The sequence below is a fragment of the Astatotilapia calliptera genome, chromosome 9 (genome assembly GCF_900246225.1).
Source record: "Astatotilapia calliptera chromosome 9, fAstCal1.2, whole genome shotgun sequence".
Taxonomy (NCBI): domain Eukaryota; kingdom Metazoa; phylum Chordata; class Actinopteri; order Cichliformes; family Cichlidae; genus Astatotilapia; species Astatotilapia calliptera.
The window spans coordinates 15,963,447-15,983,477 of record NC_039310.1 but is presented as its reverse complement, the minus strand read 5'-3'; the positions used below and the strand labels follow the sequence as shown (position 1 = coordinate 15,983,477).

The 20,031-nt window shown below is 41.8% G+C and overlaps 1 protein-coding gene across 2 annotated transcripts in view; it reads right to left on the bottom strand.

Moving 5' to 3' along the window:
• stau2 (staufen double-stranded RNA binding protein 2) overlaps positions 1 to 20,031 on the bottom strand; it is a 103,613-nt gene that overhangs the window by 29,233 nt on the left and 54,349 nt on the right. For both annotated transcript variants that reach the window (XM_026179457.1, XM_026179456.1), the window contains 2 exons: positions 18,046 to 18,401; positions 2,857 to 2,970 (listed from right to left, as the gene is read on the bottom strand). In XM_026179457.1, the coding sequence (XP_026035242.1) occupies positions 2,857 to 2,970; positions 18,046 to 18,401 (470 nt within the window). The remainder of the gene's footprint in view (positions 1 to 2,856; positions 2,971 to 18,045; positions 18,402 to 20,031) is intronic.

Genomic DNA, 20,031 nt, shown 5'->3' with positions numbered 1-20,031 from the left:
GTCAGGTGCAGCCACTAAGTCACATGCACGTTTACAGGAACTGACTAATTGGCTCTTTCAGCTTTTCTGCTTCAATTGTAACAGGGCTTCAACAAGAAACACATGTGACGTCATAATTTTGCTTTAACTAACATTTAAATAATTTGACGTCATTGATGTAAGCATGGAACTGTGAGTCCATAAAAACAGGATGACTGAGGGAACAAATATAGTTGTTGTGTTGCTGATTGTTGCATTGCCTTACTGTTTTTTTTTTTAAGTGTTGTCTCAGCATTGAGTCTTGCCTAGTAGTACTTCAGGGGCGCTCAGAGCTACTTATCCTGGAATTTATACTTTTTCCCACCACGGAAACAGCCCATAAAGAGGTCATACAGGGATAGCTTCCATGGTTGGAACATGTAAAAAAGGAGCATGACACCCTAATATGACCTGCTAGTTCCTGTGATGGAAAATGGTCTATGGTAAAGCCATCCAAATGTGTGATGCCTTCAGAATTGTTAAAGTGTTGTGGACTGAAGGGCTGCTGGGGGTAACCCCTTATTGTTAGGTGCTCCCTTTGTGGTCATACTCTTCACTGTACTGAGAAGAGGAAAAGAAAGGCTTTCTCTAACAGTCGGTCATGCCCCAGTGCTCCTGGCAACAACAGGTCCCAAGGACGCAGACCTGCCTGGCCTATATTGGCTTGGCTCTCAGTTAGCGGTGGCGACACTATCCCCCTGTCAGCTGGCCCAATCGGGGCCGACCAGGCCCTTTATTAAAGCTTTGAAGACTGCTGAACAAAGAGGCGTCCTATGTTTAGATGATAGATTGTAAGCAACTGGTTTTCTGCTTGGGCAACACAAGACAAAGAACCTCCTTCTGAATGCAGTGAGTATGCGAAAGAGAGTGAGCGAGAAAACTAGAGAGGGAGGGAGGGAGAGAGAATGACAGGGTCTGCCATAAGTTTAATCAGATTTGTGGATGAGGATTATTTTTGATGGATAGAAAAACTAAAGCTGTCGGGAAGAAATGCAGTGAGTGAATATTAACACGGGTGGGTCTAACACCCTGGTGATTAATAATAAAAGCAGAGATTCTCTGTTAATTAGAGGATGAGACCTGTCAAAGTCTCACAATACGTCCTATATAGTGCACCATATACAGCATACGGTACACTTGACTGCACCAGGAAAGGAAGCCCATCTGATAACATAGTGGGACAGTTGCAGTTTATTTTTTATTATTATTGCAAAAAATAATAGAAAATCAAGATTAGCTAATGATATTTACAGTTTAATATGTACTCAACTTCTTGATCCGATTTTTGGATGGATAAAGTCTTTGATTTAACTGTCAAATGTCTTTAATAAGATACTTGATTATTACAAGTATCTGTTTATAATATTTGATATGTTATCTTTCACAAGCATGACTATCAGTATTAGATTCAACTGGAAAAACCAACTTGATTGTACTGATTCTGTAGCACTGCTAACCAGCGAACTAACTATAAAATATCATTATTTCATTTCTTGCTATTTCATATTTCTGTGAAATGTTTTTACAATTGTCAAATTAATTCTTACATTGGAAAAAAACTTTTTTTTTTTTTTTTGGTCAGGTCACTGTAACCATTACCAATGACCACCAGATTTAAAAATCAGTTTGTCCATGAGTCCAAGTACACATTTTTGCCAGATGTAGTGTCATTTGTAATGAACACTCTGCAGGTGTCTTAGATATCCCCTTCACAAGGGGTAGACTTGAGATCACAGTGACCTTGGACTTTGACCACCAAAATCTATTCAGCCCTGACTTTAGTCCAAGTGACCATCTGAGCCAAATGTGACTAAAATACATCAAGGCCATCCAAGAGATATCATGTTCACCAGATTTGGATGGACAGGCAACCAAAAGCATAAACGCTCGGGCCACGGCGGTCACTGTTATGGAGCCATAAAAATCCAATTTAATTGCCATGAAGGATCATTGATTACAGTCCACAGGAAGATTTGGTCAACTCAGAGCGCTTTATAAATATATAAACGTAGGAAGAAATATATTTCAGTTTTTTTAAAGTGGATATATCTATAGTCAATGTACTTCTTAAAATGTGTTATGGTAGGAAACCCCCCAGTTTGACAAAGTAAACACAAGGATCAGCACAGAAGCGTCATACTGCTGTGGATGCATCAAAATACATTTTAAGCAACTTAAAAAAGACTCAGTCGGGTGATGGGGGTATGTGGCGGGGTGTGCTCTGTAGCACTGCTGCAGGGAGGCTGACACACCAGAGCTGCATCAGCTCATCACGCCTCCCGTGCATTAAAATCTGTGCTGTGTCCTGACTGTGTTGTTGTTGTTGTTGTTGTTGTTGGTGTGTATGTTCGGCTGCGAGCCGAAAAGCTGCAGCCATGTGTTTGTAACAGCAACCGGTTAATAAAAGAAGTATGCTAGAGAGCATGAAAACATGGCAGGGTCTGTTATGGATTTGTTACATCATGTTATCAGTCTCCTCAAAGCGACTGGACTTCTTTGACTGACATGACTTTCTCTGCAGAACACTGAAGCTGGTAGTCAATGGCCTTGATTGTTAGTTTGTTTGAAACACTGAGTTTGACTTTGATGTTTTAACACATTACACTGGACCCTTAAAAAAGTCATAAAGTAATTGACTCCAGAGGTAAACTGCTAACTTGTGCTTTAATAAAGCATGGATGTTGTGGGTTTTTTGTTTAGTGTACTTTACATTCAGTTCATTGATAACCACAAAAACAAAACAAACAAAAAAATGGGCATATTTTTTAAAAACATCCTCACTTTACTGTTATTGTATACAACTTTTACACAATACTGAATGCATCTAAGCAGACTCACCTGGTCATGGCTGGCTTGGAGGGTGCTCCCAGTGCCGTGGAAAGTCATTTGCACAGGGGAGAGAGTCAGATAGGTCACAAAATCCTTACCACTCTGCGCATCGCTGTACTGCACCTGGACAGAGGCAGGCAGATAAAGTGAGTTACCTCAGATAATGCAGGAAAAAAGAAATCAACGCAGAAAACACAAGGGAACTGAAGCATCTCAAGCTTTTAGTGGGATACAATATTTTTTGAAGTGGTTGGCTTGAGAGTAAATCTTCCATGTCTAATAGCCACCAAGGAGCATTTGTGGGCAATTATCCCACACCGTACAGAGATGGCATTAGGGGAGAATGAATGCAAGAGTGTGTATATGCAGTTGGCAGGGAAGCATCAGAGGGGTTAGTGATCACATCACTGGTGACCCCTCATCACTGAAAGGTTAACTCTGCAGGCATTCCTAAATGGTGTGCAATCAGGACTGTTATGACATGATGCTCCTCTGGGACAGCCTGCCCCTGATATCCAAGGGCTTTTGGTAATACTGCCTGCTTGTCTGCCCTACTTCTTACTAGCTCTCACTCTGCGCATGTATCTGTATTTGCATTGGTTCATCTGCGTACTAGCCTGCCCTACTTCAGTCCAAGACAGCTGCAGGCATCTGAATAAAAAGTAGGTTTCTCAATAACTGTGAGGTAACCGAAAGGAGTAAAATATCTGACTGATGCAGAAAGACAACAGGACAGAAGGAACAAGACAGTGACTTCACATTTGAGTGAGAAAAAGGGTAAAAAAAACAAGTATTCAGGTATGGAAGATTATCACTGTAACACAGCTTCAAGCTTCTGCAGTACAAAAGGGCACAAGCTTCAAACTCTCATCATATATAAGCCTAATCACACACAATCTTATGCATCACTTACATTACAGCATGTATTCTAGCAAATATTTTGATATCAGTAACTGCAAAATCTCTAAACAACAAGTGTGCAGTGAGCTTCGTCATATTTTAGTTGTCTGAGTAGAATCATTTCATGCCAATTAACAGAAAATGTGTGTTATAAGCACAAACCTGTGTGTACTCCTCTGTGCACCAACTATCCGACTGGATCAAAGTTTCATCTTATCTAGACCTTAATTCAGTGGTTGTACAAGCTGAACGTGTGTGTGTGTGTGTGTGTGTGTGTGTGTGTGTGTGTGTGTGAGAGGGTATGCACACCAAAGTGGCTGTATACGATCTGTGACTGAAAGCTTCCAGAACGAGATGTGTGCCTTTCCCTCCCAGTGAGTTACGATCAGCCAGCCAGACACACTGAAGTCTGCCTAAAGACACAGACCCATCGTGACACACACACACTCACATACCCACACACCCATCATAACATATACTCACACAGAGATATGAATATGCGCACACAAAGATATGTTTGTGTGCGCTCGTCATGTTACATCCAAAACTTGCACACACTTGTGGGAAAATTCATGCAAACCTGCTGATGAAGAGATGGGGCCACGGTGATAAACTGTGGAAAGCTATTTTAAATGTGTATGAATCATTAATGCAGTAAAGTGAGCCACAGAAAAAAGCATTCCCTGACAAGTTATTCTCCAATAAATTGTCTAGACTTCAACATTAAAGAGAGGAAAAGACAGAAAGGAGGGGTGAAAAAAAGAGGTACTTTTTGGGGTAAGAAAAAAAAGGTTTTGCAACAGTAATCCTATGGCACAAAGTTTGCAAATGAGCTAAAAATACTCATATTCTTGAGCAATAACCATGTGTGACTAAGTTTAGACTACACAGTTATACTTCAGCGTCTGAACACAGAGACACATACAAGTCTTTGTATGTGTTTAACTGCCCCGTATGCTGGTGCGTTTAGGCAGGATGGAGGCCTGTGTTTAGGAACCTGTGATGTATGGTGTAATCACGCTGTCTGATCAGCGGGTACTCTGCACGGTTCGTCTGTCATAAGCTGTCAGGACTCCAGCTGAGGGTGAGGCCCTTAATGGTGCTGGAGGAAACAGGCGTTCTTTTAAAGTTGTTCACTGGAAGGAGATATACACTTATATGCATATCAGATTTCTTATAATTCACAACTTCTGCCATTGTCTGCGAGGGTACACGTGTGTATTTTTAGCTAATAGTGAGTACAAATTACAAAGTCAGTATGCTGACTTTGAACGGGCAGAGATCAGGAGCTCTCATACACAGAGTAAGGTAAGTGGCAGCTCTGTTGCCTTTGGTCATGACAAAATTATTAACTACAGGGAGTGCAGAATTATTAGGCAAATGAGTATTTTGTCCACATCATCCTCTTCATGCATGCTGTCTTACTCCAAGCTGTATAGGCTCGAAAGCCTACTACCAATTAAGCATATTAGGTGATGTGCAACTCTGTAATGAGAAGGGGTGTGGTCTAATGACATCAACACCCTATATCAGGTGTGCATAATTATTAGGCAACGTCCTTTCCTTTGGCAAAATGGGTCAAAAGAAGGACTTGACAGGCTCAGAAAAGTCAAAAATAGTGAGATATCTTGCAGAGGGATGCAGCAGTCTCAAAATTGCAAAGCTTCTGAAGCGTGATCATCGAACAATCAAGCATTTCATTCAAAATAGTCAACAGGGTCGCAAGAAGCGTGTGGAAAAACCAAGGCGCAAAATAACTGCCCATGAACTGAGAAAAGTCAAGCGTGCAGCTGCCAAGATGCCACTTGCCACCAGTTTGGCCATATTTCAGAGCTGCAACATCACTGGAGTGCCCAAAAGCACAAGGTGTGCAATACTCAGAGACATGGCCAAGGTAAGAAAGACTGAAAGACGACCACCACTGAACAAGACACACAAGCTGAAACGTCACGACTGGGCCAAGAAATATCGCAAGACTGGTTTTTCTAAGGTTTTATGGACTGATGAAATGAGAGTGAGTCTTGATGGGCCAGATGGATGGGCCCGTGGCTGGATTGGTAAAGGGCAGAGAGCTCCAGTCCGACTCAGACGCCAGCAAGGTGGAGGTGGAGTACTGGTTTGGGCTGGTATCATCAAGGATGAGCTTGTGGGGCCTTTTCGGGTTGAGGATGGAGTCAAGCTCAACTCCCAGTCCTACTGCCAGTTTCTGGAAGACACCTTCTTCAAGCAGTGGTACAGGAAGAAGTCTGCATCCTTCAAGAAAAACATGATTTTCATGCAGGACAATGCTCCATCACACGCTCCATGCTCCAAGTACTCCACAGCATGGCTGGCAAGAAAGGGTATAAAAGAAGAAAAACTAATGACATGGCCTCCTTGTTCACCTGATCTGAACCCCATTGAGAACCTGTGGTCCATCATCAAATGTGAGATTTACAAGGAGGGAAAACAGTACACCTCTCTGAACAGTGTCTGGGAGGCTGTGGTTGCTGCTGCACGCAATGTTGATGGTGAACAGATCAAAACACTGACAGAATCCATTGATGGCAGGCTTTTGAGTGTCCTTGCAAAGAAAGGTGGCTATATTGCTCGCTGATTTGGTTTTGTTTTGTTTTTGAATGTCAGAAATGTATATTTGTGAATGTGGAGATGTTATATTGGTTTCACTGGTAAAAATAAATAATTGAAATGGGTATATATTTGTTTTTTGTTAAGTTGCCTAATAATTATGCACAGTAATAGTCACCTGCACACACAGATATCCCCCTAAAATAGCTAAAACTAAAAACAAACTAAAAACTACTTCCAAAAACATTCAGCTTTGATATTAATGAGTTTTTTGGGTTCATTGAGAACATGGTTGTTGTTCAATAATAAAATTATTCCTCAAAAATACAACTTGCCTAATAATTCTGCACTACCTGTATAAACTTGTTTTCATCCATCCATCCACTGCTTATCTGAGTCTGAGTCGGCAGTGTAAGCAGACACCCAGACCTCCTTTGTCCTGGCCAATTTGTCCAGATCTTCAGGGGGACACCAAGATATTCTTAAAATAGCCAAAAGATGGAATCTTTCCACTGTGTCTTGGATCTGCCTCAGGAGAGGGCATTCCTGAAACACCTCACCCAGGAAGTATCCTAGTCAGATCTCCAGACCACCTCAACTGCCTACTTTCATTGTGGAGGAGTAGTGGCTCTGCTCCAAGTCCCTCTGGAGTTATGGAGCTCCTCATCCTATTTCAAAGGCTGATTCCAGATACTCTCTGATGGAACGTTCTAATGACGCTTGCATCAGAAATCTCATTGTTTTGGTCACTTTGGTCATGGCCAGGGGTGAGAATAGCAACGTAGATCAGTCGATCATGGATCAATCAGCCCTTGTTCGTTTTCTCTTCATAGTGGTGTTTTGAATCGCTTTTCATCTGGTCCTACCCAGGACCAATTTGCCTTGAGACACAATACTGGGGCAAACTCCCACCAACAAAGTAGCTCCTGGGATCTCTACGGCACCAGGTAAAGGTGTTGATTCCATCTATTTTGTGAACAACTTATCCAACTACAGGGCTGTATCCTATCTGAGCTAACATTTTGTAACAGGAGGGATATGGCATGACTGCAGTTTTGTGTGTGATCCATTTCCCAGAATAAAGAAACTGTTAAACCTATTATGAAGGAACAGTGGTTCCTGATGTCATAGTTTCTCTTCTATGTAGCATTGCATTCTGTTCATTATTTGTCATTACCATTTAGCTGCAAAACTATGTAAGGAGTAGGGTTTCTTTCTGACCTCCCCCTGAGATTTCCTACACTTAAATATCTTAACAACTACTGGATCATATCCAAAGTATCCTAATGAATTTGGCTATCCCCTAGCACAGCTCTTGGTCGATTATGCTTTGTTTTCTTTGGGGTATATGTTACAGTCCCCCCTCTGAGATCTGGAGCTGGAAACACTTCCTCTTTAAGCCTGTAATGCCCCTGACACGCTGTATGATACTGGATCATAAAAGTACACATGACGTAGTCAAGCTAACAGCAAAATTGCAGCTAAAATAGCAAAGTTGGCAAGTCACCAAACATCAACAGGAGGGTTTTCTTTCTTGGTGGCTTTTTGATAAAAGTGCCTGATTATGAGTATTTACCAGAGACTGTGACCTAGAGGAAGGACAGAAATTTTCGTGATCTCCCAGCATCAAAGAACATAATGGCATCATCTGATTTATGATGATTTGTTGGAAACTAAAATAAATGAGCATCTTAAAAACAAAGGTCTATTCTACCATCCAGGCCGTCTGTTTTGAGTGCATGTTTGCATGCATCTGTGAGCGCATGCATTCTAAACAGGCCAAACTAATCATCCCAGGTCCCATCACAGAAAACAGCCTCTAATCCACTTCCTTCAGAGACAAAGAGGCAGGAAAGTTATGCAAGGCCTGCGATTGATCGGCGGCACTAATGTGGAACGACCTTTGACATCTGGCTTCTAAAGCTGGATAGCTCCAGTGCTCCTCCTCATTTGAACAAACATGAACATGCACAAACTGAAACACAACTGCAGTCATCGCTCTTGCAGCCATGCTAAGAATTTATCTTTAGTGCACAAATATGCACGTCCACAGACAAAAATACAGGTAAAATATCCAAATTCAAGCAATCCACAATGAGGATTGTGCTACACAACGCTGTTAAGGTAACTATGAATACAAATATCTGTGTAGTCACGTTCTCCATGTGACTGCACACTAAACTGAGTGTGAGTGGCACACAGTCAAAAATCGCAGAAATAACTTGGACTTCACAATAAAGTCTCCCAGGCTGGCATTGTTGGTGAGAACCAATTAGAAGTCCATGTTGAGCAACTTCAGTGAGGACTCAAAGGCCTGTGAGTGTTCGAAGGACTCTGTTAATATACCTTTGGCTTCTATAATGGGCAGGAGGTTGAAGGCAAACAAAGTGGCTGCTCTTAAAAACTTTAAGTGCACTTTGCCTGAATCACAGAGAGATGTCCTAAGAAAAAGAACAAAGCAAGTTCGACCTTCTATTGAAACCAGTCCATTATCAGAAACTTCCCAGAGGAGTTTGCTAAAATTTGCACCAGAGGTACACTTCAACTGTGAGAGACAGAATGTGAAAAAAAAAATCCATGAATCCACATGGTAGGATTTGTAAAGAATTTATTCGTAAATCAGGGTGGAAAATAAGTATTTGGTCAATAACAAAAATACAACTCAATACTTTGTAACATAAACTTTGTTGGCAATAACAGAGATCAAACGTTTACTATAGGTCTTTACCAGGTTTGCACACACAGTAGCTGGTATTTTGGCCCATTCCTCCATGCAGATCTTCTCAAGAGCAGTGATGTTTTGGGGCTGTCGCCGAGCAACACGGACTTTCAACTCCCGCCACAGATTTTCTATGGGGTTGAGGTCTGGAGACTGGCTAGGCCACTCCAGGACTTTCAAATGCTTCTTACGGAGCCACTCCTTTGTTGCCCGGGCGGTGTGTTTTGGATCATTGTCATGTTGGAAGACCCAGCCTCGTTTCATCTTCAAAGTTCTCACTGATGGAAGGAGGTTTTGGCTCAAAATCTCACGATACATGGCCCCATTCATTCTGTCCTTAACACGGATCAGTCGTCCTGTCCCCTTGGCAGAAAAACAGCCCCATAGCATGATGTTTCCACCCCCATGCTTCACAGTAGGTATGGTGTTCTTGGGATGCAACTCAGTATTCTTCTTCCTCCAAACACGACGAGTTGAGTTTATACCAAAAAGTTCTACTTTGGTTTCATCTGACCACATGACATTCTCCCAATCCTCTGCTGTATCATCCATGTGCTCTCTGGCAAACTTCAGACGGGCCTGGACATGCACTGGCTTCAGCAGCGGAACACGTCTGGCACTGCGGGATTTGATTCCCTGCCGTTGTAGTGTGTTACTGATGGTGACCTTTGTTACTTTGGTCCCAGCTCTCTGCAGGTCATTCACCAGGTCCCCCCGTGTGGTTCTGGGATCTTTGCTCACCGTTCCCATGATCATTTTGACCCCACGGGATGAGATCTTGCGTGGAGCCCCAGATCGAGGGAGATTATCAGTGGTCTTGTATGTCTTCCATTTTCTGATGATTGCTCCCACAGTTGATTTTTTCACACCAAGCTGCTTGCCTATTGTAGATTCACTCTTCCCAGTCTGGTGCAGGCCTACAATACTTTTCCTGGTGTCCTTCGAAAGCTCTTTGGTCTTGGCCATGGCGGAGTTTGGAGTCTGACTGTTTGAGGCTGTGGACAGGTGTCTTTTATACAGATGATGAGTTCAAACAGGTGCCATTCATACAGGTAACGAGTGGGGGACAGAAAAGCTTCTTACAGAAGACGTTACAGGTCTGTGAGAGCCAGAGATTTTCCTTGTTTGAGGTGACCAAATACTTATTTTCCACCCTAATTTACGAATAAATTCTTTACAAATCCTACCATGTGGATTCATGGATTTTTTTTTTCACATTCTGTCTCTCACAGTTGAAGTGTACCTCTGGTGCAAATTACTGACCTTTGTCATCATTTTAGGTGGGGGAACTTGCACAATCGGTGGCTGACTAAATACTTTTTTGCCCCACTGTACAAAACATGCATAAAATTGCTCATTTATTCCTAAAATTGTCACAGTCATTTATTGTCAGCAGATTAGACATGTGAGCCTCGCATCTCAGATCAGCTGTTTAAAAGCTAACAATATGCTAGCTAATGTTAGGCTCGAACATCCTAAAGATCAACACAGCATATCGAAACTAGCGATATTGACAGCTGCGGTAAACGGTGGATTGACAGCCTACAATCTGCCTGTTTGTCCTACTGTGGCCACCATAGATAGGATTATGTACTTGAATTGTGAGGGGTAAAAAACACGAATTAAGTTGACTGCAATCTCTAATATAATGACATCTAGTAGTGGGATTTTACACACTGTACCTTTAAGCAAGCAATAATGCAAAGAGACAATAACTGAGGTTAAAATTACAAATGTAAGGAGCCAAAGGTCCAAAGTAGCAGCAGAGCAGTTACTGATTCGAAGATCAGAGCAATTATCCACTTTTTTTCAACAGCTAGAAAAACATTACTGTGTGTTTAAACAGATACGAACATTTTAATATCTCCTATAGTCCATAAAAGCTATTTCTCCCTAGAACGATCCTCTTGATTACTCTTTCGGAATTGCGATTTATAGAAACCAGTGCAGGGCCCTTTAAACTCTGCAGCAGGAGTGAGTGAAGTCTATCATGGCAGGAGGAATGGGGTGTGTCAGCAAAACACACAGCTGATTCAGGGTGCCAAAATTTAGCTGCAGTAATTCAACAACGCTGGTCTTGAACTGAAATCCAGAAATATGACATTATCTAGTGCGATCTGCAGAGGCCAGCATCTATGTTGAGCTCAGTGTGTGTGTCTATAATAAAAACACAAACACCAAAGTCAAATAGAGGAGCACAAATGTACACACACGCACCATTACTGCTTTTGAAAAGACAGAATAACTGTACAGCAATACATTTACAAGGGTCTATTAAATAGAACTCCAAACTTAACACTTCAGCTTATCAGGTCCCCACCAATACACCAAAACAACTAGATACACACAGGCACACACACAGACACACCTTCATTTAGTAAAGAGATAGCAGACACTTTGGGAAATACCCTTACCTCCCTTCAAGAGACTGATACCACTCAAATGTAAGAATGAAACTATAGTCAACAGTCCACGACTACTCTGTCACTTACTGTGGTTTCATATTTAGGAGCATTAAGATAGCTATTATGGGCATTTCTGTAACTTTTGTAAAAGCCAATGTTTTTTTACAACTTCAAAAATGATCACTTTATTGTAATCTCATTCTTTAAGTAGCTGCCCACAGCTTGTGGCCGCGGATGAGGATGGAAGCATCTATTAACTTAAATCAGCAGCTCTGCTCTCACGACCACCACCACCATCTCTTCACCGCAACAGATCAGGCCAGCAGCTGCATCTCTGCTGAAGTCCCACCAATCCTAAGACAAGTCTTTGCAACCGGGGATTGGATCGTCAGGGTCGGTGAGGTAAAAATGGATAGTGTTTGTTTTCTCAGTGCTAAAATAAAATGCCCACAAGTCGTGCAGAATTTTTTTAAGTGGTAAAAGAAAACATTCATGAAATTGCTATTGTAACATTACGCTGTTCTGTGGTCACAGTTATCATAGTACGAACCAAATATCCAGAGAGATTTGGGGACAGAAAACAACACAAAGGGGGCATTTTCATTCTGTGATTTTATATCATTAAATTGTCAACAGATCACTTGTGACTTTGTCTGCAGCTTGTGAAACAGCTCACTCAGTTGAGAAGGAGTCGCAATGAATAGAAGCATCCAGGCTGGAGACTTTCTGAGAACGGCGGCTTATGTGAAGAAAATAAAAATAAATAACTGTTTGGGAATCAAAGCGGTCGGTTAACACGCCCTCGGTCTCCTAATGCTAAGCCTGCACTGACACAAAACTGCAATCACAGTGTAGTTTTGAGAATTACATGAAATATGATCAATACTATCAAAATACAAGAGAACAAAGGCGAGTAAAAAAACGATTATGCTGCATATTCAAATTTGCAATATGCTGCGCTCGCACTTGAGGGTATATGATTTAAAGGTTTGCAAATGGGCTTGATTGTGGTGTAAAAACATCATCACTCAGTTTTGCCAAGCACACAGACGCAGGCATATCCACTAACACGCATACGGAGGGCCACCATGTAAGCAGAGACTGCGCGCCGAGCCAGCACAGCATTAGTGGTCTGATTTATACCACCGACAAAACTTGTTTTCGAAGATCGCTCTTCACACAAATATGCCGCAGAGCGCAGCTGGAAGCCATCACCCTGCCGCGGAAATCAAACGTGCAGGGATTAGCCATCCCAAAATGTATTTTCTAATGCAAATCCCAGAGTAAACAGAGAATAGAGGGATGAGATGATGACAAGGAAGTTGGAAACAAACTGTTAGAGTCTTTGAACGTTTGTACCAGATCAGGCGTTTGATGTTAATACAGAGAGATGCGAGTGAGCAATGGAGATTGGAGAAGAGGGAAAGGTGGAAAGGGAGTGGTGCAGAAAGTGCCAGGGTGGGTACGAGGTGGAGACGGCACCATTTGAAGTGGTTTTTCTGCAAAGCCAAAGAGGGAAGCGTAGAGAGAAGAACAAATACCGTATAAGTGTGAGAAATCCTGGGAACTGCACTGAATGGATATCAACACCAGTCACTCGCCAAGGATAGTGTTTTCATTAACATGGGATTTCCCCCCACAAAAGTTCTGCCTCCAGCACGGCAACATCTACATCCCTCCATTTTCTCCAAATCCATCTTCCAAGTTAAGCCTGCCGTGACTAGTTAAAATAACTCAGCTGATTAATATCTCTACTGTGTTATTGCTTTGGACAGAACTGATAGACACAGTAGATACAAATCAACTCCTCTAGACACAGACTGGAATGACAGTGCAGTGAGCTGATCTCTGTCCACTGTAATACATACCCAAGTAAGTAGACCATATCAGTTTTTTTAATCCAATAAGTGGTTACATATTTGTACATTTCATTGTGCACCTTTTACTGTGATTCTGTGAATGGTTTGGGAAACATCAAGTAATCTAATATGTTATGCTTTAATGTAAGAATTCTGCAGGTTTGTTGAAAACTAGGTTACACTTAAGAAAGTGATTCTGTCATGTGTCCCACTGCAAATCCAAGATACAAACTCAGGAAGGGTGTAAATTCTAACTTTTGCTGAAAAAAAGCTACCCCCTTTCACCCCTTACTATATAGCTTAGGGTTTTAAGAGTATGAAGAGCAAAACACTATTACCATTGCCATTATAGTGGACCTTATCTACAGAGAAGCCCATTCTTACACTTCAAACTGAAAAATTAGATTTTTTTTAAGTAGTAAAACCCAGTTTCTCCCAGTACAGCCTTGTCTTGTTTGCACCTGACCGAACAGATATTCTCATATTTTAAAGACCCAACTGTCTGGAGAGGCAGAGTAATGGCTTGCATTTTACTCCCGCTACACAATCATGAAACATGACCTGAAGCGCTTGCACATAAATACAAATGAGGCCAACCTGAAAGAGCGATATTGTGCCCCAACACATTCTGCCAAGTGTGACATGAGCTGAGAGTTTGACCAGTAGCTTGTGGAGTATCTAAAATGTGCAAAATTCAAGGAAAATACTGCTGTAGACTGAATGCTTAGTGACTCCATAACCTGTTCACAAACATCCCAGTACCAGGAATGCATTAAGTGAGTATCTTGAAAATAAATCTGCAAGTAGACTGAAAACATTTTATAAAGAAAAGGAATTTTCTGCTGAAACACTCAATATTGGTGCACACATATGTGACTGCTTTTGATAACATTTATACTCCCTTCTTTTTCCATTTATCGACTTTTAAATATGTGAAATCCTGCCAAGCAGAAAGTGCCGCTCTGATAAATGCCTGCTTAGTTTTAAAAAATAAAATTCAGGTATGAAGGCATGAGGAGGAATAAATCAGGTCCACAGCAGCAGATCTGTTGTGGTCCAGATGTGTACCATAGCACCATGTGGAGCTGATGGGAAAAAATATCATTAGCATTCCATCAATCACCGATATCTTATATAAACTTTTTCCCCAGCTCATTTCTTACTGAGGTAACATTTAATAATATGAGGCGGTCAGCAATAACTGACTGGTGACTACCAGAGTCAAACAGGTAGAAATGGACATAACATACAGAAACATGATAGAAGTAGTAGGCCAGAAAAAAGGTACGTGGACACAGAAACTGAGAATCTGTTATGTAGCTTTCATTCACTTCTTCATCCTGTTCCATGTGTTGTCTATTACCTCCTGCTTTGTTTTGTTTCTGCCCCACTTCCAGCACACATACCCAGCATGCCAACAACACACTAGCCAAATTAATAGCAAATACACAAAGACACACATACGTACAAAAACACTGGAATAAGTGACAGCATCCTTGCTCCAAGCTGGCATGAGTACAACACACTGTTGCTTATCCAATCGGAGCTTCCACTAGAGGCCATTTTCCAATCAAATCAAAGTGGGGCTTAGCAGGTAGGCCCCGGCTTTTGTTTGCAGCGCTGGATGGATGAAACAGACACTATGAGAATGTCCTTCGTTTTTGATTTGTTCCTTTAATCCACCACTAGGAGGTCTCTGTAATCCGCTCACTTGGATGACATAATTACATTTTTCTAATAATTATACATCAGACAAGCAGATTAATATTAAATTGCTAAAAAGATCTTAGTGTGGATTTGACTACTCGTTTGCTGTTGAGTATGGCTGACAGGAAGACGGCTCAACACAAAGCAGCACATTACGTGACCACTGGAAAAGCAGACAAGTGCAGCTTTTGGCAAAAACATTTGAAATCTGTGGTGATTTGGCCGCAAAAACACATAAGAATACATAAGCCTTAAAAAGCCTGCCTAGCATGGCTCTGTAAGCAACCAGAGGTTCTCATTACAAACCCACATGATATGAAACATCCCCTCAATAGAACACATATTGTCTGCGTGTCTCAATTACAGCCTGAATTCCTCACTTAAGAAATGCGCACACACACATGCACACACACACAAGCACACGGGAATATGTGAGTACACCGATTATGGTTTGTGTATTTATTCACAGAAACGCATGGGAGGATGAACAGACAAATATATTTGCAGCAATGTGAAATGGGTTACAGTTTGTAATGTTTGGCAACAACACCAACTTAAACTTTACACACAGGCTTTGCCCAGCTCTTCCATTTCCACTAAACAGAACCTGCTGTGTGTGTGTGTGTATTTGCGCATATGTACAAGTGTGTCTGGGCTTGGCCAGGCAGCAGAGCTCTCTCAGGTTACACACACACAGGAAGGCTCAGAGCAATAACAAAGGCCTTTCAAAGGAACCCTCAGCAGGTTAAGATAAAATGTTTTCGCTCAAACTGATAAAAAGCATCTGCAGCTTAAATGAGCAGGCGCTGGTATCAGTGGCGAGGTATGTGCAGCAGATCGGCCGGGACAGATTAAAACAGACAGCGGGTTGTCTCCCTCTTGGACGCACAGAGACCTAAGAGCAAGTGTATGTGTGCGTCCAGTCTAGTACTGACAGAAACACCTGTGAGGTTTAGTTCCAGCTTTAAATCCTCGGCGTGCCAATAATGTGAGAAACAGAAAATGGATAGGGTGTTATCGAGCAGTTCTAGGTTGTACGCTCCACACACAAGTCCCACTGTGCTGTAGGACAACCGCTGTGATGACTCTAAGATACTGTAGACTCGGCAACCTCTAGCACATACTTTAAATGTGTATTTTCATTTTTCTTTTTAACTGTCCAAATATCTTCTTTATAAACACACGGCTGATGAAGAACACATTTTTATTTGCAGCACTGTTCTAGAGGGAGAAGAATTTGGACACAGTTGTTGATCATATTTATGCATGGTCATGCTAACATCTGTCATGTCATGTGTGATTACTGTATGGGTGTAGTGCTGGAGGAGAAGGGGGGGGGGGGGTGTCTTTAACTTTTTTTAGTTGGAATTATTAAATTTATGACATAATTGAATCCAGTTTAAATGACAAGACTTTATTCCACAAGAATAATAAAGGTTAAAGCAGCAAGAAAGTTCACTGAGCAAAACAGGAAAATTCAGATTTTTTAACTTTTTTTTTAAACTTAGAAACATTTGCTTCAAAGATGGTGATCAGATTCGCTTGCGTTCAGTTGGCATCGTCAAAGCGACTTGTGAATTTCTGTATATGTAGATGCCAAAAGATTTGATTTTTAACTGATTTATCACAGTTAATTGCCATATTATCACAAACATATTGCATGTAATTGCCATCTCGATCCCATTTAACTGCAGACTGATAGCAGCAGACCGACTCTGTCTAATTGCTGCTGTCTTGATGCATCAATCTGTTTGTAATGATATGGCGATTAACTGTGAAAAATCAGTGAAAACCTCAAATCTGTTGGCACCTACATATGCAGAAATTCACATTAAACAGAATTTCATATTAACAACTTGCATTTGGAGTCCAGCCAGAACCTCATAGATCTGGAGCAGAAATTCCTCTATATATAGCGGTGCAGTAGCTACAGGATGACGATTTAGCAACAAAATGACATGGGTGACAACCTTCCTTTTTGATAGAAATATAACCAGAATAAAACCAGCTGGTAACCAGTTGAGTCAAGTCCCCTATTGCAAAGAAAGACAGAAACTGGTTATGCTCACTGGTAGAGACCAACTCCGACCAGATATCCAGCAAAGTGTGTAATAGACATGCTAGTCCACAGTGTCCATTCCACGTGTTGCCTCTCAAAAATGTGAAATGGACATGTATGCAGAAGTTGCAATAACAGCAGAGAGAGATATTTTATTTCAAGCCAACATACAAAAAAATCACGGGAAAGTGTTTAAACGGATATTAATAACATATTTACATGTATATACATATTAGCCACCTAGCTTAATCATTTCTGATGATTAAGGACCCTGGAACACACTTTATATGATTTTTGCTCACTAGCAACTTGTTGGCTTTAAAGATATTATCTTCCCCTGCTGGAAATGCAGTTTCCGTTTCATGTTTTGGAGAGGCAAAGCGTGAAATGGACACGGTGGACCAGCGTGTCTATTACACATGTTGGTGTGATACTGGGTTGCTGACTCAGGTGTTTTATTTGGAGACAGGCTTCCTCCTACTAGGTGACCTGTGCAATCACCTTGCTATTAAAAGTAGTTGCCCAGAGGTTGAGAGTGTTATATTCTCTGGGCAATCAGTTGGTTGCCTCAAAAATGCTAAAGATTTTAATGTAATCAATGGGCAAGCACCAATTTTTCCTAGGAGCAAAGATGTCAACATCCTATTTTATTCTGCGCCAATAACAAACTGCATGTTGAGATCTGAGAGGGTGTCCAATGGAAATGAAACAAAATCTGTCAGACAACCAATGAGGCTGTAAACAGAATGTTGTTATATCATGCCACTCACTTATTAAGGCTTATATGAACTTTGTACTAACTATGCTGAGGTACTTCCAGTGACAGAGTGACACATTTAATGAATTCACCTATATTACTGCCAATTAAAAATGTTTGGTAAGACTGCAAAAGTAGGGCATAACACAGGCCACTTACCATGTAACAAAAATTATTTTTTAGATGTACAGAAATTTTAGAGGTTCACCTCTTTTGCATCTTACCTGGAAGCCCTGGATGCGAGCCAGGTAGTCCAGCTGCTGTGCTGGCTGCACCGAGACACCACAGGCCAGGTTCTTCCCCTTCATGGGCAGTGAGGCTTCGGCTGTGGGTGACTGACCATTCAGCAGCAGCTCCCTGGCCATGGTAGCAGTTGGGCTGGGTGAGGAGGATGAGCCACTGTAATAAGAAGGGTGTCCTGGGGGTAGCGGGGCAGAGCAGGGCCCCATGTCTTTTGATGCCATGTAGTTAACGGAGTTGCTACTGGTGCTCCCGGGGCCCGGAGCACTGCCACCTTGCTTTCTACTGGCCTCCATCTCCTGATAGACATCTGGGCTTAGGTGGAGCAGACCCTTTTGGGCTGGAGGGGTCAAGAAGGGCGGGAGGAAGGGAGGGAGGTGAAGATTAAAAAAAAAGATGTTAGTATGAATAGATAAATGGACACAAAGAAAAGTATAAAGAGTTAAAAGAGGCAAAACAGAATAAAGGAATGACATTAGGAAAGAGAACAGAGAAAAAGGTTATTATGGATCTCATAATTAAGCGTTGAAATCTCATGAATACAGATTCCTTAGCCACTTACATTAAGACAATACCAAGGAGTGTTTGTCTATGTGGGTGCCTAACTGTGTCCATTTGTGTGCCTACAAGTGTGAGCTCCTAAACTGGCATTTCGTCACCAAACATAGTTGACAGTTACTTGTGTTTTGGCAGGTCCAAGCACTATCAAAGCGTCTGCTGGGAAACACACACACAGCCCCTTTCTTTCTCACTCTCAAACACAAACACAGAGACACAAACGGAGCATCCACCAATATCAACAGAGTGTCTATGACTTCATCTTTGATGGAAAACAGCACCGTCACTTCACTGGTATCCTGCTCCAGTTTTTATGTCTTCAAACATAGACCCAGCTGAACCTCAAAGGAAGTTTAGTCACAGACAAAAGGTTCTTGTTATATTATTTTGAATGAGGAAATGTCCCAAATGGCCTGGCCGAGGCACCTTTGTGGTCTAACAAGTGAAACTGGACAATACTTGCTGTAGTTCTAGCCAGCTGAACACAACAGCACCATTTTAAAGCTTTCTGGACTCTGATATCACTGACCTGAAAGTGTTGCGGAAGCAGGAAATGCCCGTGGGTTGGGATTCAATACGTTTGTTACTCTGTGGCCATGGTGAAAGTGAAAGGAAGGAGTACAAGGCATTAAAAGAATGCAAGGAATTGTAAAGAGAGGATAAAAGAAGGAGGATGAGCTGGCAGCTCGTTCAGATGGAAGAGGATGTGGGGATGAGTGAATGTGAAACCCATGAGGAGCCTCCAAGCCCAGCCAAGGTCACCAGAGACAGGAAGACCAGCTGTCTGTGTGTCTGTGCACATGTCTGTGGGCTTGTTTGTGTGTGCATATGGACCAACAGCTGGGAGAAAGCGCTGGAGCGAGCACTTGACTGACAGGTCACTTCCTGTTTCAGTTAACATTTACAATCACAGACAGATATACACAAACAAGGACAGAGTTTTGCACAATTGTAGCTTACTCTAGTGTAAGGTTTCTGGGAACCTGCTGACAGTATTTCCCATAATGAACAATGAAGTTTGCATTCCTTTCCAGAGCAGCAGAAAAGCTGAAGGAAACAAATGAAATCCAGAACTTATTGCTCGTACTACAACAAGTGGCCCCTTGCCAACAATGACACAAATGCTAGGACTTTTCCCCCCTCCTCCCAATCATGATGACAACTTTAATTTGAATTTACACAAGTAAAACTTGCAGGCCTGCACATTCTGAATGCAGCATCATAAAAAATGAAAGGTGTTAGCCAACATGACATCAGCAGTGGACAAAGAGAATTGGAGGGGGGGGAGGAGGAGGCAGTCAATGTGATCCATGTGAGTTTCTGTGACTGCCCAGTGCATGTGAGAGTGTTTGCATGTTTGCATGTGATTGAGTACTTAAAGCTGGTGTCAGATGGTAAGCGAGAGCGTGAGA